The 26,927-nt window shown below is 36.7% G+C and overlaps 1 protein-coding gene across 11 annotated transcripts in view; it reads left to right on the top strand.

Moving 5' to 3' along the window:
- ATE1 (arginyltransferase 1) overlaps positions 1 to 26,927 on the top strand; it is a 157,046-nt gene that overhangs the window by 107,027 nt on the left and 23,092 nt on the right. For all 11 annotated transcript variants that reach the window (XM_037731373.1, XM_017508588.2, XM_017508587.2 and 8 more), the window contains one exon: positions 6,330 to 6,450. In XM_037731373.1, the coding sequence (XP_037587301.1) occupies positions 6,330 to 6,450 (121 nt within the window). The remainder of the gene's footprint in view (positions 1 to 6,329; positions 6,451 to 26,927) is intronic.

Raw genomic sequence — 26,927 nt, 5'->3', positions numbered from 1 at the left:
TGCAAGGGAGAAGAATGCCTTTATTCATTCCATTAACCAAAAACCAAAAGTGTATTATCCCCTCTTCCAGAAGACACAGTCTTTTTTAATAGAAGTAGAGCAGGATGCGTATTTAGCTAGGGTGTTTTTCTTTTCCTTCCAATGTTTTAGATTTAACTTTGGCATTTCCTAGATTTTCATTCTATGACAACCTAGTAAAATTAATTGAAATATTGTGAGGCCATATTTTAATGTTTTTGGTGGGGGGAGGTATAGTACAATTTGAGTCTTACAAATAGTCTAAGTGGTTTTCATTAAAGAAAAAAACCATTGAATATTGTAGCTCTACTTTGTGTAAAACATTAACTCTTCTATGGTAACTCAAAATATAGAAGCATGTAGCTAGTTTGTTTTATTTCATTTTTATGTTTTGTTTTCCAGCTCTAAAATAGTCTGTAAATAGTTGCAGAAGTTAAAATAGTTCGGTGAAGTCAGAAATCGTAGGATTTGCTGAACTTCTTTTCCCTTTGAGGGCTTTGAATTGAGTGATGATCCCTCACCAAAAAATGTTTAATTAATAATAAAAAGTAAGCATCTCTTCTCCATCTTTAATATTTTTAAATGTTAGCTTTTAACTTTTCAAACATCTTATCTTGAACTACACTATCCTGTATGGTAGCCTTCCCTCTTGAAATAGGTACCCTTGCTTGATAAGATTTCCTTTTGTTCTTGTTGGGTGGCTGAATTTCTGAGGACTTGCAAAGGGTGTCTAGCAGTCATCTTCTAAAATTATGGATTGAAAGAATTCTCAAAAAAATTATGTGATAAGCCCTGTCAGACCAATTACATTTTCAAAATTGTGAGGGCTTAAAAAGTCTGTGGTAACTCAGATTTCTTTGTATTTACAAAAAGTCAGCACCATAGGAAAGAATTAATCTGCTTTTACCTCATTGTTCCAATCTGAATGAATGTACTTAAAGGCTGATTAAATATTTTTTCTTCTGACCATGGGAAACTATGTCCAAATCCTTAAGTAATTACATTCTTCATACAAACATTTCTCATTTTCTTACACTAGCTGAAAAGGCTGGGTAGTTTTCAACCCCCTGTGTTTTCATTTGTGTGATGGTGACTTTAAATTGAGCTTTAAGCACTTTGGTCATTTAACTCTTGACCAGCTTAGTTTAGAAAGCATAACCTTTTGAAGTGGTTTATTTCATAAATGTCAGTTCTTTGATGGCTTGTGAGAATATCTGAAATGCTGAAATAAGCCTGTACTTAGAAGAGAAAATAACCTAGTCTCAAAACTTGATTTCAGATGAGCAGAAGTGAAAATGTATTACACTTATGGTCTTTGAGTGAGATAAACTGAGTGTTTAAAGAGTTAAAAAATGAAATGTCATTGTATGAGCAGGTATTAGCTTCTTAGAGCACTGTGAAAATTTAGAAATTTGGGACAATTGTATACGATCATATTTAATATATTTTATGTATACTTTATCCAGCTTTGTCCTCCCAATAGGTTGTGAATTTTCTGGAGGCATAGATTTGTTCATCTTTTTGTTCCAGCATTTAGTTCCTATCACATAGGGAGGGTTTATTTAATGTTCATTAAATAAATTAGCCTGGCTAATTTTTATATTTTAGTAGAGATGGAGTTTCGCTGTGTTGGCCAGGCTGGTCTCTAACGCCTAGCCTCAAGTGATCTGCCTGCCTCAGCCTCCCACGGTGCTGGGATTACAGGCATGAGCTACCTTGCCCAGCTGACTAAATGTTCCCCCACCCCTCCCAAAATGGAGTTACGCTGTTGTTAAGCAGGCTGGAGTGCAATGGCATGATCTTGGCTTACTGCAACCTCTGCCTCCCGGGTTCAAGTGTCTCAGCCTCCTGCGTAGCTGGGATTACAGGTACCCGCCCCTACGCCTGGCTAATTTTTGGTATTTTTGGTAGAGACGGGGTTAAATGTTCTTGATGGTCAGCATCATTGTTAAATCTGGGCACTGGATTCAGGTGGCTGTTGATGAATCTGCACATCTGCAAGGTTTATGTTAAGGAAAACAGGCTGTGTTTTAACCTTAAGGACTCAAAAGTTGATGTCCAATCACCCCTATCTCCATCCTCAATATTTGACCTGTGCATTTTAGCAGTGAGCATTCGGTTCCACCTTATATTAGAAAATGGGGCCATTACTACGTTTTAGGTCTTAATTGTTTTTTGAGATGATACATATGTTTTGTTTTGTTTTTTTCCCCAGACATTCTTGGTATTCTCTTCTCTCTCTCTCTTTTTTTTTTTTGGAGATAGGGTCTTTGTCACCTGATCTGGAGTGCAATGACACAATCACTACCGACTGTTGCCTTGACCCTCCTGGGCTCAAGTGATAGTCACACCTCAGCCTCTTAGATAGCTGGGACTATAGGTGTGTGCCACCATGCCCAGGTAATTTTAAAAAAATTTTTGTAGAGATATGGGATCTCACTGTGTTGTCCAGCATGGGTATTCTCTTCTTTTATGTTTTGCCATCACAGTATTCAAGATATGCCATACCACTTTTATTAGTGTTCATGTTGGTAATATTTTTGTACCAAATTCAGAATTCTAGAACAATTAAGTAAAATTAGCCAGAAAATTTTACAAATGAAGAGTGATGAGGGGGAATTAAATCTCTAAGATATTAAAACATAATATAAAGCTTTAATAGTTAAAACTATGTGGCACTGTTACCCAATAAGACAGACAGGTCAGTATAAAAGAATAAGTAGAAAATCCAGAAAGAGATTTCCTATATATGGGAATTTAGTAAGTTACCATGTTAGCAGAGGAAATGAAGATTGTTTTAAAAATGATACTGAGGGCATTGAGTAAACATTTGAAAGAAATTAAGTTGGATTATTTTTGTATACCTTACACCACGATAAATTCCAGATGGAGCATAAATGTAAATGTAATATTATGAAACCATGAAAGTACTAGAAAAAATATGAAAATATGTTTTCATAATCTTCAAGTGAGAGTGCCTTTTTAATTATCATGTAAAACCCAGAGGCCATTGAAAAAAATGATTGATTTGACCACACATCAGATTTTCATATGGCATAAGAGTATGGCATACAAAGTCAGAAGATATATAAACTTGGAAAATATTTGTGGCATACAAACCAAGAGCTTAATATATAAAGAGTTCTTAATATATAAAGAATTGTTTAATAAGAAAAGGCCAGCAATCTAACAATAAAATGGACCAACTTTATGAAAAATAAAATGCAAATTCCTCTAAATATACGGAAGATTTATATTGCAAATTAAAACCACATGAAATGTGATTTTTTTTTAGAACAGCAAGATTGAAAGTTTTGATAGTATACTCTCTAGGTACAGATGTGAGGAAAATCAACTTGGGAACGTAACATTGCTGATAAGAATGTAGAATGGTACAACTTCTGTGGAAAGTCATTTGACGCTATGAAAGTTAAAACCCTTTTACCTAACATCCCCAGTTGAAGGAATTTATCCTAGGGATATTCACAAATGATATATGTACAAGGATATTTATATTTTAACAAGCGCTTCACCATTTCATACCAACAATATGTAAGTTCTAGTTAGTTCAAATCCTTACCAAAACTTGTTTCTTCATCTTTTTAAAATTTAGCCATTTTAGTGGACATGCAGTGATAATTTGCTGTGGTTTTAATTTGCATTTCTGGTCATTGACGATGTTGAACATCTCTTCACATGCTTACTAGGAATTTATATATCTTTGGTGAAGTGCTTAAGTGGTTTGCCTTTTTTAAAATATGGGGTTGTGTTCTTATCATTGAGTCGTTAAAATTCTTTATATATTCCAGACACAAGTCTGCTCTTTAATATATGTTTTGTCAATATTTTCTCCCAGTTTTTGGCTTTCCTATTTATTTCCCTAATAGTTTTTATTGAAGATAACTTTGAGGAAGTACAGTTCATCAGTTTTCTTCTTCTATGGTTGCTGCATTTTGTTTACAAAGGAAATTTCTTATGCTCCAAGGACAAGAAAATTTAGTCCTTTTTTTCACTGAGAAGTTTTATGTTTCGCTTTTATATTTAGCTTTTTTTTCCATCAGATTTCCAAAGTGGTCTATAACCAAGAAGGAAAAAAATAGATTTAGACCCACAGCTTTAGTGTGCTGTCTAGTTTTCAGATTTGTTAATAACATGGACAGCATCACGGCCTTTCCCCAGTAAAACAGTTTCGGAGTTAACGGAGATAATGCCATTGTTTTTATAGGATAGATAGCCGTGAAGTATCTGGCTTTATTACACTTCCTGAGTAAATCATCAATTCATCCCTACTTCTGTGTTTGAATTTTAATGTTAGATGAGTCTGTAGACCACCTGGAGCTGCCCCTTGTAGATGGCCTTCTCCTGCTGTAGGGCAGTGAGCAGCAACAGTGCAGTGAGCACTCCAGGAAAGTTGAGTCAGAGACCTGACTTCTGGTCCTCATCCTGTTATCTGCTCCTGTTGGATTAGGACAAAACTCTCCCCTTATCCAGCAAGCCTTCCCATTTCTTCTAGAAGAAAATTCCAAATGTGACTGCTCCCCAGAATGTCCCCCGGAATCTAATTCCAACCCACCATTCCATTGCTGTGGTGCCCTGCCATTTCATGTTGCTTAGAGTTTTCTGCTTGGCCCAACTCTGTGTCTTTATGCTGTTCCCTTTATCTAGCTTGTTCTCATTTCTTTTCATCCTACCCTAGACTTAATTCAGTCAGTCTTTTAAGTCCTCAATAAAACCCCATATCCTCCCTGAACCATCTCCCAGGAAAGAATGTTTCCTCACATTTTGTTGATGTATATCCTCCTTTGTTGGCTTCCAGACTTCTGAATGCTTCACAGGCTGCTGGGGCATGGTGTTCATTTTATATCCATGCTTCATATAGTGATTCACACAGGACCTGGTATAGAGCCTTTCTGATGGAAAGCATCACTGGTATTTTTCAAACTCTGTGGTGTGACCCATTTGCTGCTTGTAAAAGCAGTTGTGGTGGTTCAAGGGCAGCATTTTTTAAAAAATGAAGTAAAGTAGAACATAGCATGGGTAAGCATTGTATACTAAAAGGTTTGTTTCTGGTTTTATGTTTACATATATGTTTACTAGGCTGTGATATAGAATGTATCTTATACTATGGTTTGTAGTAAAACAAAATGGAAAAACACTATGCTAGATTTTAACTTTTATAATGAATTTTTAAATTTAGAAGAGAGACACTTTGAATTTTAATTAAGCTCAAAGAATATAAAACCTTGATAGTTATGAAAATTTTCACGATATGCTTTCACATAATTTGTACCATCTTCATTATCCCCATTAAGTGAATAATTTTTTTCTTCAGCACCTGTTGTATAGTCTTTGTGTTAAATTTGAGGTATATAATTGGATTATAGAAATATAAATTAGCTGGGTGCAGTGGCTCATGCCTATAATCCCAGCACTTTGGGAGGCTGAAGTGGGTGGATCACTTGAGGTCAGGAGTTAAGCCTGGCCAACATGGTGAAACCCCCTCTCTACCAAAAATGCAAAAATTAACCTGGCCTGGTGGCATATGCCTGTAATCCCAGCTACTCTGGGGGCTGAGACAGGAGAATCACTTGAACCCAGGAGGTGGAGGTTGCAATGAGCTGAGATGGCGCCACTGCACTCCAGCCTGGGTGACAGAGTGAGACTGTCTCAAAAAAAAAAAAAAAAAAAAGATGCAGTTTAGTGGATTATCAGTTGTTTCCCTGAAATTTCTGCTTCTTGAACTTCTCTTTATGATACATTTATCAGTTTAGATTGCTTATACTAGAAGTATGTTGATAAGACAGTACTTTCTAATACATTAGAACAAAATGAATATTATCAACTGAGTCTACAAATCATAAATTAAAAAATTTGTCATCAAGGATAGCGAAATTCCATGTTGAAAAATAAGTTCACTATATACAGTGCTCTAATATATGAAAAGAAATTTCCCTTTGTTAATTAACTAGCATTTAAAAGACAACTTGATTTTGAAACTAGTTATTCTTGAACAGTCAGCTCAGCAAGAATCATGTTAAATATTTCTTCTGGAAGAGATTAAAAACTCATATTTTCCAGATCAACACAGGCATCCTAAGTGGTGGTTTTTAACTTTCAGAGAGCCTTGAGTCAAACATGCTTTTAGGAGATGGGAACGCTATCAGCTACAGAGTTGCTTAGTGTTTACAGTAAGATAGTTTCTGATTGACTTTTAAGTTTTTTATTCAAACCTTTCCTGGAGCCCTGGTCCCTTTATCTCTGTCATTGCTGTGTCAATAATGCACGTACCTTTTTCCTTCATTTTCCTTCAGGGTCAGTATAGACCTTCTGATTTGCTGTGCCCTGAGACATATGTTTGGGTGCCCATTGAGCAATGCCTGCCTTCACTTGAAAACTCCAAGTACTGCCGTTTCAACCAGGACCCAGAAGCAGGTATGTTTGGAGCTGAGCTCAGCTGGAAATCATTGGCTTTGTTTTTATGATCCATTTGTGTGTGGCTGTGGCCCTTAACAGGGTCCAGGTAACTTTGTATATATTACAGAGTGTGCTGTGCATAAGTGCGTGTGTGTGTGTGTGTGTGTGTGTGCGCGCGTGTGTGTGTGTGTGTGTGTGTGTAAGATAGAAGATAGAGGAAGACTTTGCACATGCGCACAAACTCACACTCACAGTTTGGCACAAAATTAAGAAACCTCATGTGCTCGTGTCACTTACTGACCTGGTTTCTCCCATTAGGTTGGTTTTTCTATGCTTTCAGGGGCTGATATCGACATCCATATCTTTTATAACTATCACAGTGCATAAAAATTGCCTGCTAGATGGATTATTTAGTCAGTGTAGAGAAGACAGAAAGATTGGCCAACTAGACTGAATGAAGTTGTAGAATAGTTTCATGGAGGCAAACAGACTGTAATGGGTTTTGTGACAATACTTTTTTGACTTTCTTCTTAGATCTTTGGTGTATACTTCCAGCATGGTTTTGTTTCCCATTGTTTCTCTTTAGATGTTCTGTGTACTAAGAGTATGTACAGACATTACAAGTATATCCCTGGCCAGGTGCAGTGGCTGATGCCTATAATCCCATCACTTTGGGAGGCTGAAGCCGGCAGATCACCTGAGGTCAGGAGTTCAAGACCAGCCTGCCCAACATGATGAAACCCTGTCTCTACTAAAAATACAAAAATTACCAGGTGTGATTGTGGGCGCTTGTAATCCCAGCTATTCAGGAGGTTGAGGCAGGATAATCGCTTGAACCCGGGAGGCAGAGGTTGCAGTGAGCTGAGATCATACCGTTGCACCTCAGCCTGCGGCAACAGTGTAAGGCTCTGACTCAAAAAAAAAGAAGTATAGCCATGGAGTTAGGCTTCCTGGATTCAGATCCTGGCTTCACGGTCAGCTGGTAAACTGTATGCCTTTAGGCGATTTAATAATCTCCCTGGGCTCAGATTTCTCACTTTTAAAATTGAGATAATAATAAGACCTACCTTACTGAGCTGTAATGAGGATTAAAATGAGATAAGCATGCTAAGAACAGCCCCCTATTATTGTTGTTTTGGTGGTCATTTCACCAGATTAGAATGTTGCATCCCTTATATGCCACAGGCTTTTGTCTGCATTTACTTTTATTTACTCTGATCCCTTTCTCTGCAAAGACGTGCAGTTTTGCTTACCTCCCTGTAGTCCAAGTACCAGTCACAGTTCAAAGTAGTCCTCCTCCACACAGCCTTCCTCGTCCTCACAGCGTTCAGCCGTGGCTCTGTAAGACAGGCACGGGTGCAGATGCTCTTGGGATGGGTTGCATTAAGTTGACATGCTTGTCTTCCCCCTAAAGTTCCTTGATATTCTCAATTGTGCTTAACTGAACTTTGAGGCCTCACACAGCCTCACCACAGAGGAGATGCCTGATCCATATTTCTCAAGAGTACAAACATTTTTCTAGCTATGACCTGTAGTCTTAAGTTTGGGAAAAAAGAAGGAGAGATCAATGGAAAGGCTGGAGGAGGGGAGAGGAGTAGATGGAGCAAAATCAAATGAAAGATAAGGGGCAGGGAAACGGATGCAGTAACTTCTTCAGTTCTAAGATGCACGTTTGTTTCACAATCAGGTATTTTCATGTAAAAAAAAATGGACTCATGTAATGTTGTATTTTGTTATCTCCTTGAAAAGCTATTATGAACTCAAGAGGGACTCCTCCTTACACCTGATGATACCTTAGAATCTGATGATGAGTGACCATAGGGACCCCGCTGACTCATATGCCAGGAACCCTGGCGTTAGCCCCAGTTTTTCTAGATATTAAGGTTTCCTAGAATAACTAGAGCTTTATAGTTCCCACACGCAAAATTATTAGTCAGTGCATGATCGTTTTATTCTGAGTAAAGTTACACCTCATTGATCAGATATGTTCTTTAAAACAAACATTAATTTTGTCCATCAGTTTTAAAGTCAGGCTCAAAGCCAAAGGCAATAGTATTATAAGGGAAAACATAGACTTATCTGCTCTCTTCTCTCCCCAGAAAAAGTGTTTCTCTAGCTTTTCTCAAGGTCAGGTCAGTCCAGTTCCTTGTGATGAAAACTGCTGAACATCTCACTAAAAGATTTCATATTCACCTGTAAAACTTTATCTGTATAAGTTGCATTCCAATAGTATTATGATCCTAAATTTCCTACTCCCCAACTTATGACAGTTTCACTTTCTTTTTTTCCTTGTTGATCTGTTTTAAAGGTTGCATTTCTTCTTACATAATACTTGGAGACTAAACAAATTCTGCTTTTATAAAGCTGAGAAGGTGATTGAATAATTTCCATCCATTGAATAGACATTCAAGGAAACATTCATGTTAATAGATTTTAAAATCATGTTCCAAAATAAGTAGTAATGAACATGGCAAAAAAGATTTAGTCTCATAGAGCATACTGTATCCTGGTGAGTGATGAATATATTGTGTATTCTTTTCCTATAACTAGTAGTTTATATTTCTTATGGCAGTAGCGTTAGCTCTTAATATTCATTGTTTAGAATTCATATACAAAACTCTGGAGTAAATTTCTTTGAGAATAGTACTTCGAAGAAATTGAAGATCTTTTTTCATATGCTGAATTTGTGGAACTTTCAAGAGAATACCATACAGTTTTATCAGTATTGAATATCGCAGTCCAGACACTATTTGAAATCAGACTTACATCCTGTGGTTTTAGGAAATTAAAATGCAGTTACATGCTGGAATGTATTGAGCCTGCTGTGAAACATGGTCATTTGAGGTTTAAATGGCAATCTTTGAGAAACTGTTCTCTTCTCTGGGGCCACTTTTACTTTTACATGACCCAAACTTTGACTCAGAAAATAGAGCTTAATATGGGCAATATTGTTGTTCGTCAGCATGGTGCTTTTTTTCGCTAAGTCTTGTTTCTCTTTCCAGCTGTCGAGTAGTTAAATTACTCTGCAGAAGGCACAGTTGATCACTATAGGCTTCGGTTAAACGCAGTATGGTTTCAAAGTGTGTCAGTGGCCAGTGTGAAGGAAAAATCACATTTTCTCCCACATCCTTTTGTATACACTACTTTGTGCTACTGTAGGGGAGGGATTGACAAACTGCAATTACTTGGAAAATCCTAAAGAAATTCTTTTGTTCATAAATAAGTCCTTTGTTTTTCAATGCAGGATTTTCTGCCTACCTCAAAGAAAGGGGTTCAGAAGTTTCTCAAATGATTTTTTGAGTAAAAGTCTGTTAGATTTTTTAAATTAACAACTGAATATGTACAGATTTCAAAAGTTCTTTACACATGCATATGTATACGCATATATCTGTGTGTATTTTTTTTTTAAACTAAACAAGAATCATTGTGCATCCTTGTCATTTCTTCTTAATACTTTGTGTTAATTCTTACTTTTAATAAGGTAGAAACTTGCTTTTGGTAAAAAACAATTTGACCATTAGTTTGGTCATAAGCAAACAAATACTGCTGCTGTGTGATGGGCAGTGTCTAATAGATTTTTTTTTTTAAATTGAGGCCAGGCTGGTGTGAGCTTGGCTCATGGAAGCCTCTGCCTCCTGGGCTGCAGCAATCCTCTTGCCTCAGCTGCTTCAGTAGCTGGGACTACAGGTGCACATCACCTTGCCTGGCTAATTTTTGTATTTTTTGTACAGGTGGCATTTTGCCACATTGCCCAGCCCTGTCTTGTACTCCTGGACTCAAGCGTTTCACCCACCTTGGCCTTTGAAAGTGCCAGGATTGTAGGCATGAGCCACTGTGCCCAGCCAATATAGATATTTTACAGAAAAGCGTTATTAAAAGGTAGCCCCTATCTTTTATAATTGGTTTTAGAGCCATAAAAGATAAACTATGATTTGATTTGACTCTTCATGTTGGGCAAACATTATATTATCATTGGTATTTAAATCTTTGGTTCCAGATTTACAAAAAAAATAAAACTTTCTTGACCATATGCCATTTCCCAAGCACTATCCTATGACTTCCTGTTACTCATTTTATCCTGAAAACATAATAGAATGTTTCATATTGACCCCTCAAATCCTTTTTGTCACAAAAATCACAGGTAACAATTGTTTTAATCAGAGGATAAAAAATAATTTAAATTCAAATATTGCTCCATACTTTTAATAATACTTTTTAGTATTCATTTCAAGGGGACTAATAAGAATAATTTTTATTTCTATTTGTAATTGTAGTAGTAGGATATATATTTTACCAGAGTAGTCTACATTTCATTCTCTTCTGTACATAGTTTGAATGTTTGCAAAAAATCTTGTAATGTATTTTTAATGTAGCTAAATCATTCATTATTAGTAAGGATATCACATTTAAATTTGCTATAAAGATAATAGTCCCTAACTATGATTTAGTACTTTATGCATTTACCCAGGATAGTAAATTTCTAAGACCCTTTAAAGGACACTTTAATTCTTCCCAACAGTTTCTGAAAATCTAAACTAATATAAAGAAGCTTGTACCTAGTGTGATCCCCAGAAGCTCTGAGGTTCTAATCTGTATTATGTTTTTGCTGTTTAAAGGGCTCTTTCTTTTCTTCTCTCTCTACTCTGTCCTTCATTCTTGCTGGCACGGTACCCTGGCATTTTTTTTATGTACTTTCATAATTTCTCTAGCATATGCCCACAGAAAAAGTGAGTCCCATCTCACCTTGACTGTCTGTGGAAGAACCAGGTTGAGGAAGCACATTGTCTGTCCTGCATTCAGTCGCCTGTTTCTCCAAGCCTGGCACCACTTCCCAGGTGCTGTGTTAATGGTCCCTCGAAAGGGTACACCTCAGCCAAAATGTCATTTTCATCACTGGGAAACAATGCCTAATGAGAAAGGAACTTCCTAGGGCCCCTTAAAAAGGTGCTGCAGTAATAAGTCATGACTAAGTAGACAGTATCTTTCCTAATTATTTTAAATGCAGAATTCAGCTTTTATTCTTTTCATACTTCTGCAGGTAAAATTGTTTTCATATCTGCATTTGAGGTTGAACTACCCACTTCAAGTTGCAAAATGAATGATGTTGCTTGCTGAATACTTAAACATGTATTCTTTGTTGCCAGTAGAGATGGTGGTTCTTGGATGTAGCCAGCTGGAAGTAGAATCACTTGTGTACTATTATGTGGTATAAAGAAAACCATCAAAACACGAAAGAGTCCTGGAAATTTGGCTTTCATGTTTAGTGAATTTGGAGAATGTATTTTAACATGGAAAATACAGAATGTTACAGGCTCCTAATTTTTCAGTTTACTTCCTCTCATCTTAAAAATAGCATTTTATGTATTATTACTGTTTTTTTAACCACATATTCTCAAAGATACATTGTGTACAATGTAGTATGGTGCTAACATGACTCTTGGTTTAAAAAATAAATAGATACTAGGCTTTCTAGTTTGCATAATCTTTTAGTGAAAACACTAAGAAACAAAAATACAGGTTTTGCTACAATATTTGGTGTGTATGACTGAAGTATAATGTTTTACTTATTTGCATTTTCTACTTGAAAATGTGAAAACTACGATGTCTTAAGATAAACTTCAACAGATGTTCTCATTTTAAAAGATTGCTTTAAGCCAATCTTGCAGAAAAATTTTAAAACTTACTATTTTATAAATTTTTAGCAGCCAGTCTTTGCTTAATAAGCCATGCGTGAGCAGTGAGTCAATGACAGAAACTTGTTAGAGTGCTGGCCAGAGACAGATGTGAAAAGTAGACTTACGTTTCCATTTAGCAACTAAATAATATTTCTCTAATCCCCTTTTTCAAAATAAGTGCTAGGTGAAGTGGCTAACACCTGTAATCCCAGCACTTTGGGAGGCCGAGGTGGGAGAATTGCTTGAGCCCAGGAGTGAGCTGTGATTGCACCACTTCACTCTAGCCTGGGCAACAGAGCAAGACCTTGTCTCAAAACAACAAAAATTTTCCCCCAGACAGGCAGTTCCTTTTATAGTCACTCAGTTATTTATTTCATTTAATTCTGTAGTAAATAATAGAAATCATTTTAGTAAGCTCAAAAATATCATGATGCTTTAGAACATGTCTATATATGTTAGTTATACCTGCTTTGTGGCACCTTAGAATTCTGCCTCATTTGTTTTTATGGAAAAGTGACATTTTTTGATATTATGAGGGAGTTGTCTAAAATGCCAATTAAAAAATAAAAATAAAGACCATACCAGCTGTTTAAGTGCTGGTTGAACTATAGTGTTTTGTTGAAAATAAGACATCATCAATTTTAAGTTTTTTATTTTATGTACCACTAAAAAAAAGTGCTGTCAGTTAGACGATAGCTCTATCAGTTGGAAGATACATGTGGGTTTTTGAGCTGTCAACGTGTATAAAAGTGAGAATCTTAGTATAGCAGAACCATGGTTCAGCCTGTACACTATAATACCTGGCAAAGCTATGGAGTGTTTAGGAGAATTGTTTTTTCTATTTTAGGGAGCTATTTAAGTGTACTTTTATGTTTCAGAGTTTGAGGGTATTGAGTTCAGATACTTTTATCTAAAAATAAGATTACCATTACTGATTAATGATAATAGAGTTGTTCTAGGAATAGATACTGTATTTAGAAATGTAGAGAAAGCATGGAACTACCTCACAAGGATATTTTATTTTGATGAAAGTGAAAATCATAGGTATGAGCTGAGGAGAGTAAAGAGAAAGAAAAAAAAAATTGTAAAAAAAACTTTTTACTACTGTTTTAATCCCTCTAGTCTCTAGAGGGACAGAACTAACGGAATAGATACATACAAAGGGGAGTTTATTAAGTATGAACTCACACAATTACAAGGTCCCACAGTAGACGGTCTGCAGGCTGAGGAACAAGGAGAGCCAGTCCAAGTTCCAGAACTGAAGAACTTGGAGTCCGGTGTTCGAGGGCAGGAAGCATCCAGCAGAGGAGAAAGATGCAGGATGGGAGGCTAGGCTAGTCTCTCTTTGCACATTTTTCTACCTGCCTATATTCTAGCTGTACTGGCAGCCGGTTAGATTGTGCCTTTCCCAGCCCACTGACTCAAATGTTAATCCCTTGGCAACACCCTCACAGACACACCCAGGATCAATACTTTGTGTCCTTCAATCCATTCAAGTTGACAGTATTAACCATCACAACCACTGAAAAAGCATTAAAATTTTGTAAACATTAATGATCTTCATGTATCCTGTTTGTAAGCAAATTTGAAATTTAAAAACTTTGATGTTAGAAGGCAGCAATAAATGTAGAAAGTTAAAAACTTTGCTTAGCCAATAAATTCAGTGATCTCTGACTATTAATGGAATGATTATACAAAAGAAGGGGGCAAAAGATGGGTATCCTAGGATATCATCAAGCTGTTCATCAGCTTTAAAATTTCCACATCTGATTGAACATTTTCCTGCCTTGTGAATTATCTGTAAACATTTTTTTGTTTAACTGTAGCTTTATAGAAACAGAATGTGAATCATTAACTTAAACTGAGAAAAATTCTTAAAGGATACTTGATGTTGTATTTTGGAAACCACATAATTTGATATTCTGTACGGTGTCTAATAGTAATGAGAACTGACTCACAGACAGACATAACAGTCCGAGAATTAAATCATTCACACCCAACTTCATGTAAGAATGGAGTCTCTCCGATTCTTTTTCTGCAAGATATATTTAAACTATTTAGATTTTTTTTTGTGGATGTTTCTACTTGGTCTCTTTGAGAAAAAGAAGCTTTAACCTGAAGGTATGTGGAGTTCTGTTTATTTTATAGTGTTCTTTTGTGTCATGCTAGCAAATGTTTTTAATATAAATATGGAAACTGGGATAATATTCTTCTTCTTGTAAGAAACACATTTTCCTAAGTGGCATTCATTTGAAATAGATATCATTCAGAGGAAACTTTTGGCTTGTTCATGCTTCTGTGGATCATTCACTGATAATATGAAATCTGTCTGAAAATAAGAAGGGCATGTTGACAATAGGGAAAGAATTAAAGTTTCTACTAACCCCTGTCCAAAAAAGAAAACCAGAGTAAAGTTCTGAGCACTTCTAATGCTAGGAGACTCTCTTAGGTTAGTTTCTCTCCAAAAGCAGATCCTGCAACATGGACTTCCATTCAGGTTATTTATTTGGGAAATGCTCCCTTGGAGCAGGAGTAGGGTCTCGGGAGAATAAAACAGGGAAGGAGGGAAAAATCAGTGGAAGGATGTGTTATCGTGTGATCCGTCACTCTAGGGACTGGAGCTTAGTCCGTTTGAGACACCCTCTGGTGTACATCTGAGGGGCCAAAGGAAGAGAGATTTACCTGCTGGCTTCCATTTTCCACTGGTTGACAGTATCCCATTGAGTGTTATGCCTCTGCATTTGAGTTTGTACATGCACAAATACAAAGCAGGCTTCGACATGTGTACCAGGCTGCTGCATCAGAAAGGCAGGAAGCAAGAGAGACAGACCTGGCCTACCTTCCTTTACAGGACTGCACCAGTTGTGGCATGAGTCAGACGTGAGGCTAAGGGGATGAAAGGCAATGCCCAAGAGGTGTCCAATGCAGAAAAAAAAAGTACAGACTGTGGTAGCAGGTTGCCTCATGTCAGTTGATCATATCGATTGCATGGGACCAAGAAGGGAAAGGACCCAAAACATGGGAAAGTATTGGACTCTAAAAAGAAACAAAAAGCTAGCTTAATTTGAAATAGAGGAGCCAACCCAAAATAGAAACATAAATTTGAAGAATTCATAAATGCATTCATTCAGCATATATTTACTGAGCCAAGTATTATGCTAATGGGAGGTGCCAGCCCTCAGGAAACCTAGTGGAGATGGCAGGCAGTTATCAAGCATGCTCAGTCAAGTGTGATAAGTAGCTTGTGGGAGAAAGAAGAGGCTGTGGGTACCCATAGGAGGTTCCTCATTCCAGAATTTGACGGGGTGTGGGAGGTCAGGGAAAGCTGCTTGGATAAAGTGGCCTAAGTTAAGATTTCAACAGGGGATGGAACACAAACACTAAGTGCTCCAGGGTGAGCAGAACATACTCGGAAGGCCTGGCGGCAAAGAGTGTAGCTGGAATTTAGGGCAGGGCCAGATGCAGCTGGCTAATAAAAAGGTTTTGGAAATCATGATAAGGAGTTTAGATTTTTATCCTGAAGGTAATGTAAAGCCATGAAGAGATCTTAAGCACTAGCAGGCATCAGCAGATGTGTTCTTTTACTCCACATTATGAAGAATGAATGGGAGTTGGTTAAGAGCAGAGTTAGGAAGGGTTTGCAAGCAGTAATCTAAGCAAAAGATGATGAAGGTCTGGACTAGGATGATGGCAGTGGGCAATGGAAAGGAAGTCGATGGATGACAAAGACACTCAGGAGGTAGAACCCACAGAATTGGGTGATGAATTGTATTTGGTGATGGGGAGGGAGAGAGTTTGTGAAGACAGTTGTGTAGGTTCTGACAGAAACTGAGTTACTGCTGACTTCATTTCTGAAATGAGAAACACAGGAGGTAGAGCAGGTTTTGCAGAGAATAGTGAGTTCAGTTCTGAACATACAGGTGTAAAGTGGAAGGTATAAAGGTGGAAATAAAGGTGTTTGTGAGACATCTGGCAGAGGTGTCAAGGAGGCAGTTGGACACGTAGGTCTGAAACTCTGATGAAATCTAGAAGGGAGCCGCTGATTTGGGGAAGGTGATCCATGAATGGGAGCCCTAAGAATGAGTGAGATTATCTTCTAGAGTGAAGAGCAGAGGACAGCCCCGAGGGCCCAGCATATAATGACTGAGCAGATGAAGAATTCTGTTGAAGGCCAAAGAGGAAAGAGGAAGCCCAGAGCATGGAATCAAGAAAGCCATGGGAAGCATTTTCCAGAAGCAGGAAGCAGTGAGTGTCAGTTTCTGCTGAGAGGACCTGAGAAACATCCTTTGACAATCTTGGTGAAGACCTGTTTTAGTTTTAGTGGAAGTAGAATCGTGGCTTTAAAATACAGTGAAAGTAAAGAAAGTGGACATAATGAAACTTGATTTTGAAGACACTGGCTAGAGTGGTAAGTCTGATGGAGGAGCGGGGTGGGTGAGAGGTTTGAGCATTTTCAGAAGCTGGTGGAGGTCAGGGAAGGGAAAGAGTAAAGATGTAGAAGAAAGATGAAAACGTATTAAGGTCCCTGAGAAGGAATGTAGCATAAGAAAGATCAAGAACATAGATGGGAAGTTTAGCTTTGGAGAGAAAGACCCTTCCTCTCTCAGGAGAGGATGAGGAAACGCTCAGTGGGAATGAAGATAAATATATTGGTGTGGCAATGGTAGGTTGAGCGCTTTCTCACTTGATGCCTTTTCTCTTCCCATTGAAGCATGTGCTGGTGAAGAGAGTGGTAAGAGATTTGAGCAGGTGTGTTAAGTAGCTGCTGAGAATGAGATGGAGCTGATGGCCAGGCCTGGTTAAGACTGGCAGTGATGAAGTCTACGTAGATGTGATGCTTCTTCAGCAGCCTGGCTTTTCCAGGGTTGGGAACTTACCAGGCCATTGCAGGGAAAGAGCAAGAATTTAAGACTTATGACAAAAAAATGGTTCTGAATTCAGTTAGGAAGGAACTGAAGAGAGGATAAATGTGCCAGGATGACATAGAAAGGGTCAAAGAATTGGAAGTCTCTGTAAGAACTAGAGTAGTGGAGTATGTGAACAAGCTGGAAAGAGGAAATGCTGTTGAGAGCGAGTATCTGATTTTACTCTTTCAGAGGTGTGACAAGCTGTGGCCATGGTATTGGGAAGCTAACGTAGCATTAAAGTGAAAGTCATTAAAGAAGTCTGAGGCAGCCAAGACAACATCCACATCGTTTAGCAAAAGCCAAGCACGGCTGGGCGCAGTGGCTCACACCTGTAATCCCAGCATGTTGGGAGGCCAAGGCGGGCATATCACCTGATGCCAGGAGTTCAAGACCAGCCTGGCCAACATGATGAAACCCTGTCTCTACTAAAAAATACAAAAATTACCTGGTGTGGTGGTGTGTACTTGTAATCCCAGCTCCTTGGGAGGCTGAGGCAGGAGAATTACTTGAACCTGGGAGGTGGAGGCTGCAGTGAGCTGCTACCGTGCCACTGCACTACAGCCTGGGTAACAGAGCAGGATAATGTCTCAAAAAAAAACAAAAGAAGCTAGCCATGTCAGGAGGCTTTTGATTCTTGGCACCATTTAGGTATAAGAATGGTAATGCCTTCATGATACTCCTTTTCATTTACCACATGGTTCTAATGCTGCCAACCCCCAATGAACATAAAGGAGCATGAAGTGCCTCGTTTTTATCAATATATTATGGAGAATAAATAGATTACAATTTGTTAGACAAAGGTACTTTGGATTCATGTGATCCTTAGGGCATTCAGTACAATGCACTCCATTATTTTTTGTTATTCTATGTAAAAGAAAATGACTGTCTTGATGCAGTAAAATGATTTCGTACCCCACTAAAAAGATTACAGCCCGCAATGGAAAGACACTGGTTATCTCAGCTTTTAAAGCTGTGTGTTAGGTTTCCAAATTCGTGGGTGTATGGATATTAACTGTTAAAACGTGAGGTTTTCAGTGCCCATGAACATGATTTTCCTTGCAGGAAAGATGATTGATTCCAAGGTTTCCCTTAATTTTAGAAATTAGTATTCAGCTCATTAAAGTAACAATCTATTAAAGTAACATCTGTTTCTTCTTTAAAGGTTTAAATGCAAATTACAGATGTTATTTTCAATGTATAAGTCTTGCAAATTTTAGCAATTATTTTTAAGGGGCTTTTGAATAATGTTTGCATTTACAAAATGCTGATTAAATTTCTTTAAACATTTTAAGCCCCTTTTATAAACTTAATATATTCAGTTTCCTTCTTAATTCAATTATCTGACAAAGTATTCATATAAACCTAATGAATTACATTTATAGACACAATAAACCTAAATTTCTACTTAGTGTGAAATCACAAGTCTAAATCAGTTATTTATATAGCATTTCATGTTGGAATCACAAATTATTGTTTACATAGAAAATGTTCAAGAGTGCACTATACAAACTATTGAAACTAAGAAATGAATTTTAGCAAGGTTGCAGGACATAAAAGTTAGTATACAAAAAATCAATTGTATTTGCACATGACCAGGTGTTCCCCTGCCTCACTATTTGGTCTGCCCCATGAAGTTGGCATCTCTTAAGGCCAAGAGACTTCTATCTTGACTGCCTGTGTATTGTGTTAGCCTTAAGGTCTGTCATTGATTCCTTTTTAACTCTCAAGAGGTTTGAACTTGATGGAATCCTGCATTCTGTCATGTTCTTAGAATCACTCAAATCTTAGGGATGTTGGAGTGATAGCCAGTTGAATTTTAGGTATTGCTCGTGACATTTTCTGATTATTCATTTACAGCTTCCAAAATTGTTCTATTCGCATTAATGTTACTTACACTGAATACTTGACCATTGCTATATAATACCAAGTAACTGAAGCATGAACACAGAGTATTTTAGTATATAAACTAGAAATCGAAATACAAGTTTTCTAGTTCTGCCAGTCATTAGCTTTGTGACTAGGCAGACCACAACTTCTCAGCCTCAGTTTCACTGTATGTGAAGTGGGAAATTCAGACTACATAAGTTAAGATCGTAGTATGTTTTATGATCTCTGAATCTTTAAGATTCCTTTGTGAGAATCAAGCTGCTTAAAAGCCAGAATGCATTTCACAAATAAAAGACGTATGATTCCAAAGTACCCACATTAGTGCGTACCTACCGGCTTTCCATAACTGTGCTAAATTTTACATACTGCCCTTTCGTCCACCTTCTGTGTTCCTTACTATTGTGATCAGATTAAAGTTGCAGTTTTAGGTGACTTCATGCCTAGAATAGTGTTTTCCAGACTCTCAACTGTAGTCCCCTGTAAGACATGCACTTTACACTGAGACATAATACTCACTTTCATGTATTTATGCACACGTGCACATGCGTGCGTGTGCGCGCGCACACAGCTGAAACAAAAATGTGCTAAACAGTACTCACCCTCAACTCATCTGGTACACTCTGGTATTTTTTAAATCTGTTCTAGTTTTTAATATTTTTAAGAAATGCTGGTCACAGCGCATTACATGAATTTCATGCCCAGGACCACTCACAATTTGACAAACGCTAGCCTGGGAGAACTTGGTGGGGAGGATTCTCACTCCATTTCTGCCATGAATTCTATTTTAGTGATATGGTAATGGTAGCAGTGATTGCTGTGATTAATATGTATTGGTTCAAGCATTTTGCTAAAGGATTATCATGTATCATCTTATTTCATCTTCACAGTGACCCTCTAACTCTTCTCTCTAAATAAATATTCATGAGGCCAATGACTGATTAGAAATAGGAGGGATTTGGGCAGGTTGGTGGGGAGGTAGGATGAAGAGGGATGAATACAAAAATGCAGTTAGATAAAAGGAGTAAGAGCTAGTATTTGGTAGCACAATAGGGCAACTATAGTTAACAATAGTTTATCGTACATTTCAGATTAACTGGAAGAGTGGAATTGGAATGTTCCTAACACAAAGAAATGATAAGTGTCTGAGGTGCTGGTGTCCCAATTACCCTGACTTTGTCATTACGCATTGTATATGTTTATCAAAATATGACATATGCACCTTTATGAGTATGTACAAGTGTTGTTATGCACCTGCAACTAATATATGCACATTATAACTATTATCTGTGCATAAACAAGTTTTAATTTTTAAATGAGGAAAAACCAAAATAGAAGGGATTTGGGATGAGGAAGGTGTATTAAGAGTATTCTTGTTACTGGAAGGACCTATGTGAATTACTAACTAGAAATCTCATAGCGTTGGCTAGAGACAGTTCTTTGCCAAATAACAGATGGGTACATCCAGGCTCTGGACCTGAAAGGTGAGGTCGAACTACAGAAGATGCTGACTCAGCCAAGTTACTGTCCTGTGTGGCCATTTTTGAGTGACCAGTTACTACCCTAGATACCATCAATCCACTTTCTTAATGCTGGTGATACTAATAAATAAAATACCGGCTTTGCACATAGCTTGCAGTTTGTTTTATTCTTATTATGTATACACACATATTAGCTGTGGGTAAGAAACATCACTTGTAAATTGGTGAGATGACAGATCAGTTGTTTTCCTCCTCTCCTCTTCTACAGCAGATTTAGACTTAGGACTGTGGCACAGATCTTTATGTGTTTTTTTTTTAAACTTTAATTTCTGAGATCCATGGGCAGAACATGCAGGTTGGTTACATAGGTATACATATGCGATGGTGGTTTGCTGCACCTGTCAACCTGTCATCTAGGTTTTAAGTCCCGTGTGCATTAGGTATTTTTCTAATCCTCTCCCTCCCCTTGCCCCCGACCCTCTGACAGTCTTTATGTTCTTACAGAGGCTTTACTATCAGTTAAGATTTTAATATTTCGTATGTTTTACTGGGATCAAATTTGGTTATTGGTTAACTACATCCAAAGATTATGTCCTCAACTAGATATTTAACTGAAAGCTATCCAAAACTAAACAAAATTCTGTTCTGTAGTATTACGCAACATTGTTTATTTTAGCAAATTACACAACTATGGGCTGTATTTTTTAAATAACTCTTTGCTTTTGTTTTCTTTGCAACATGACTGTTTTTGTTTGCCAAGTGTCTGGTTTCTCCACATGGGTCTGCGTTTTGAGAAAGATATGACCTTATAGGCTTGTATTCGGACATACTCTAGACTGAAAGACCATGATTATTTATTTTGTAATACAGTCAAAGATGCATTTGAGTGTCAGGGAAATTTCAAATAAATACATTTCTTTTTTTTTTTTTAATCTTCATTTTTGAGGTATCATTTAATTGTAAGTGGCACAGATCATTTCATCAGCACAGATAATTTCTTTGATGAACCAACAGCAGAGAAGTTTAAATACAGGAATCTGATCCTTAATGTCCAGAACTTTTGCGTTCTAATTTCACATTTAGATCTAAGTTTTCTTAGTAAAGAACACAGTTTCTGTCTCTTCCAGAGTACGTTCTGAAGTGTGGTGATTGCTTAAGAAAGAATGTGATAAAAGTACTCTGTGAACTCTGTGATGATACTGGAGCCATTTGAACTTCTCATTGGTATTTTTCTCACCTGCTGTCTGTACTGACTGTATAAATCCAAAGCAAGTGATTGCTCATATAAGAGCTTTGATCTTCATTTTAAAATAATGACATATATATAATTCCTCAAATTCTCAAACCAAAAAATATTTTTCTAGGTTAATGGCATTGCTTAATTTTTTTGACCTTGACCAGTGCAACTTTGAAGTTGGAGAGTATTGGGGAGGAGGGAGGACTAAATACCATGATATACTAACCAAAATGTAAATAAGTATATTTGAACTAGTTTACCAAATTTTCATAATCCTTGTTTGTCTAGTGATTATAAATTGAACTGTATTTTAATGTATCTTAAAAAACATCCTGTTCAAGAATCTGTTATTGCGAATTTGTTGATAAAGGCTCTTTTGCAATGAAGATGATCAGCCACTGTGTTATGTTGTCATTTTTAAAAATAGGGTTTTGGAGTATGTTTTCTTAAAACATTTAAACTGCATTCAAGATGACAAGAAAAAGTAGAAGTACCATTTAGTTCATTTTCACGTTTTGAATTTGCTGTTGTTACTAGAGTTTGCTTTTGGAGCATAGTCCTGACTTTAAGCTAGAAACTACGGCTATTTCATAACTACACACTTGAAAGTATTTTTGAAAATGAATAATTCCTTAAAATTGTGATTTTTCAAGAAGAAAAGAATGTGCAGACTGGTAAAAGCAGTGCTTTATAGTACTGTTTTATTTCTAGACACAATACTTTGCTTTTCAAAATACATTAAAAGAATAGTTGATATTTAAAAAAAATATTTAACAGAAACGTTTAGATTAAAAGGACTGTGCAGTAGTGCTGTGTATAGGACCTTCTGATTCTGTAGTTTTTTGTTACTATTCTATGATAGGTTCAAGACTTGAAAAAAGTGCCTGGATGTAAGAAGAGTTTGTAAAGATTTGTTTTAAATGCCAAAAAGCTGGAATTTACTTAAATTCTCAACTTTTAGGGACTTGTGAATAAACCATGTAAGCTGAGCATTGTTAAGACCAGGTCTCGGTTTCTGTGTCAAACTCTGTTAGAATTGATAGGAGACACAGGAGAGAATCCCAAGCTTGGCCTGGAACAAAACAGTTGTTTTTACTGCTCTTACTGTCCAGAGTTTCACTGTGTTGATAAAATTTTGCCCTAATTGACTTGGTTGCTGGTTATCTTGCTTATTGAATGATAAGAAGGGAGTTTTAATATTTTTAGGATAGTGTCTCCTATGCCTTTTCATCGTTTAAACATGTCTTCAAAGTAGACTTGAAAAATGCAGCGTAATGAAACGAAAACGAAAACCACGAGCATTAGGTCATTTGGGGAGATTTAAATCAGCAGGTAACAAATGGATTCCATTATAAGCAAATGTAAACTAATGAAAGCACAGCAGAAGCTCTGAAGTACATAGTACATTCCACTGGACTGGTAGCACAAATAAAGGGACTGGGTCCAATAAAGATAAAAGCAAAACACCAAAACCTGAGTAGCTATAAGAGGTTTAAAGAAAACATTCCTTCCTCTGAGCAGGAATATGGCAAAGCTTATTCTCTTTAGCACTTTTGCGTAACACCTCAGAGAGAGAAGTTTGCTTTATAAAAGTGGATTGCATGTTCCAACCTAGTAGTCAAAGAGAATGGAATCAAAAATCTTAGTCGATTATGCACATTGAATTTGAGACGATTAACCAACAAGTTTTTTAAGTAGCTTCAAAGCAATATCTAGTTCATGGCTATCTCGAAAGTATCTAAATTCTGCTCAAGCGGTTGACTTTGGCTATGACTTACTATCTGGTTTGGGCCCAGATTCCTCTCACCAGGCAAATCATCATTTGAGCTTTAGCGGTTACTGAAAGATCTGGAGCTTGGGTATGGAGCATGAAGTGTCTTTGTTTCTGGAATTCTGGCCTCTCTGGAGAAGCAAACACAGACAACTTGAGGCTGTGAGGCGTGAGATCGGGCCTTTCATTCCAAATAAGTCTCGGGCTTTTTTGATGGGTCGCTTGCATTAGCATCACTTTCTTACATTTTATTGTGGTTAATTAATGAGTCTTATGAAGATTTCAGATAATACCGTTCTTGTTCTAAAAATGGATCAACACAGCACATTTTAAAGTGATCATGACCTGATTAAACATTTATAACACATTTAGAAATGAAGAAAAATAATCCAAGGATGATTCAATTTGAGAATTCAGACATTGAGTAATAAACATGTGCTACTAATTAACAAGAAAGTTGATAAAAGTGGGTAGTTGGCTCTGCAGATGTCTTCTGTTGCTTGTCTCTGAAGAACATGAGATGAAGATCATCGCCATGAACCGCAGACATTTATTGGATGCCTGCTTGGCACTGTATCCTTGTCTTTGTATCCCCAACATCTAGGGCATGTGGCGTCTAGGCAAGAAGTATATGAAGTATAAATTCTGTTCCAGCCCTCAAGGAGTTTACTGTCATGTTGGGAAGGCTATCCATCCACCGACAACATGATAAAGAACAACCAGAATATTGTCCTCACAAATGACAGGGATTTTCTGAATTTAAAAGCACTACTTTTAAATGGTTATAATAAAGAAGAAACTAAATTCACAGTATAATGGTTTACAGAAATAAAGTTGCTGAGATGTGCAGCTGCATTTTTCTGAGTATGTTCAGACCAAAGTGTAAAATGAATGTCATGTGCATTTTCTTTGCTGCTAACTTTTTTCAAGCATTGAGCTGTTTTACTCATTCCATTTTAGTCTCTAAATTTTGAGAGCACATAGAAATGAATGGAAATGTAAAATCTTTGCATTTTTCAAAAAGGATGTAAGAGTTACATTTCCTCCAATTTGTTTGCATAAAAGAACTTGAAAACATTTACCGTAACCATTAACTCTGTTCATTGGCCTTTGCTCTCCTACCATTGTTTGGGATTAAAAATAAAACCTAAAGTGTATTTCATGTCTGGAGTACGTGAACAAGCTTTAGAACCCTAAGATAAACCAGATAATGGCTGGTGATTCTGGGGTTAGAAGATGAGCTTCCCTGTAGCCTTTCTTCCTGGATAACTACTACCTATGTTCATATTAGGAATGGTTCTGTAATTTAAACGAACTGTCATTATTTTGGCATTCAGAAAATCAGTAGAGATGGTTGTGTGTCACTTGACTTACCTCAGCTTTTTGTGACATTTTTTGAGGGATCTAATTGGTGTTTTGTTTGTTTCTCCCCCCTCCTCCCCCCAAGCCTTGGTTTCATTCACTCATGTTAAATGTTTCTTTATTTAGAATGTTGTTTTGCAAGCTTTTGCTAATTCAGTGCTGTTCTTGCTTTAAGGCTTCAGTGTTTTATGTGCAAGATGTTTTAGGCATTCATTCGTTATTTTAAGATTCTTTTAAAGAATGAATGTGTAAAGTCTCATTTTGAAATTGTGAACAATGAAAGGTCCTGATTAGATTTTTTTTCTTCAGTTAAGGAGGTATCTTATAAATCTCCCACTCATCTTGAACAGTAAGAAAGAATCAACCACAGTGAGTTACTGTTTTATTAAGTCAGGTCAGACTTATTAAAGTTTGGCTTTATTGATCAAAGAATAAGGTTTATAGCATTTGTTTCAATTTTAAACCACAAAGAATTAATTGGTCTTTAGGCTCAAAAGCAGATAGTTTTAAAGTACATGAGACATAATGAAACTTGAAAACATTTTAAATTTGTACATAAGATGATCTCAGATTATTAGGGACTTTTATGTTAAAATAACTAAACTGCAAAAAGCCTAATAAAAATATCCTAGATACTTTTCTGTATTTCCTTTGTGAGTTCTTTTTCGGTGTGTGTCTCAGTGTGTATACAGGTGTGTGTGTGTGTGTGTGTGTGTGTGTGTGTGTGTGTGTCTCTCTTAGTGTATCAGTAGTTCATGTCTTATTGCTAAGTAGTATTCCATGATATGGATGTTAGACATCTTATAGTTCGTTTAACTATTCACCTGTTGGAGGGCATCACAGTTGTTTTTCAGTTTGGGACTGTTACCAAAATAGCTACCACAAACATTTGTCTACAGGATTTTACATAAACTTGAGTTCTGATAAATGCCCAGCAGTACAGTTACTAGGTTGTGTGGCAAGTCCATGTGTAATATTTTAAGAAACTGCCAAACTATTTTTCCGGCATGGCTACCATTTTACATTCCCAACAACAATGAATGAAACTTACAGCTTTTTCATATTTTTGCCAGCATTTGGTTTTTGTTACTCCTTTAATTTTAGTTGTTCTAATATATATAGTGATGTCTCATGATTGTCTTAATTTGGGCTTCTCAAATGGCTAGTGATGTTGAATGTCTTTATATCTGCTTGTTTGCCATTCACGTATCACTGTCGGTAAAATGTCTCCTCATGTTCTTTGTGCATTTTCTAAATGGATTTGTTTTTATATTGCTGAGTTATGAGACTTTTTCTATATTTCAGATATGTGTACTTGGTAGCTTGTCTTTTCATCATTTTATCCAGGTTTTTCACAGAGCAAATTTCCAATTTTAATGAAGTCTAGTTATCAATTTAAAAAAATTTTATGCATCATGCATTTGATGTTATGTCTAAGACTCTTCACCAAGCCCTAGTTCTCAAATATTTCTCCCCCATATTTTCTTCTAAAAAGTCTCATTATGTTACATTTCAGTCTGTCATCCATTTGGGGTTACGTTTTGTGTAAGATTGAAGTTTAGATGTAAGTGTACTTTTTTGCTGGTTGATACCCAGTTCCTGCAACACTAGTTGTTGGAAAGACTCCTCTTCCTTCATGAACTACTTTTGCAACTTTGTCAAAAATCAGTTGGCCATACTATATGGGGCTATTTTGGGCTCTTTATTCTCTTTATTCCATAGATTTATGTCTGCCCTCTAATACTACACAGTCTTGATTTCTATAGCTATGTTTTTTTAAAGTCTTGAAATTAGGGAAAAAATATTCTCCCGTTATTCTTTGTCAAAATTATTTTAGTTTTTGTAGCTCTTTTCTTTCCATATAAATTTTAGAATACTTTTGCTTCTGTTTGTAAAAATTCTTACAGAGACTTTTGATAGAATTATGTTAAATCTACATCTAAATGTGGGGAGAGCTGACATCTTTACTATGAGCCCTTGAATCCATGAACATGGATTATTTCTCTGTTTACTTAGAACTTTGATTTTTTTCATCAACAGTTTGTAGATTTCAGCATGAAAGTTGACAAAGGCAAAATAAACAAATCTCTAAATTAAACATGTATTTAGGAATCACATAATTGCAATTTGGGGCATACATACAGACCACAGTGGTCTTCCGTATGTCCCAGGAACAAA

The sequence above is a fragment of the Cebus imitator genome, unplaced genomic scaffold (assembly GCF_001604975.1).
Source record: "Cebus imitator isolate Cc_AM_T3 unplaced genomic scaffold, Cebus_imitator-1.0 Scaffold396, whole genome shotgun sequence".
Lineage (NCBI taxonomy): Eukaryota > Metazoa > Chordata > Mammalia > Primates > Cebidae > Cebus > Cebus imitator.
The sequence above is the reverse complement of the archived record's forward strand: the minus strand, read 5'-3'. Positions and strand labels throughout refer to the sequence as shown.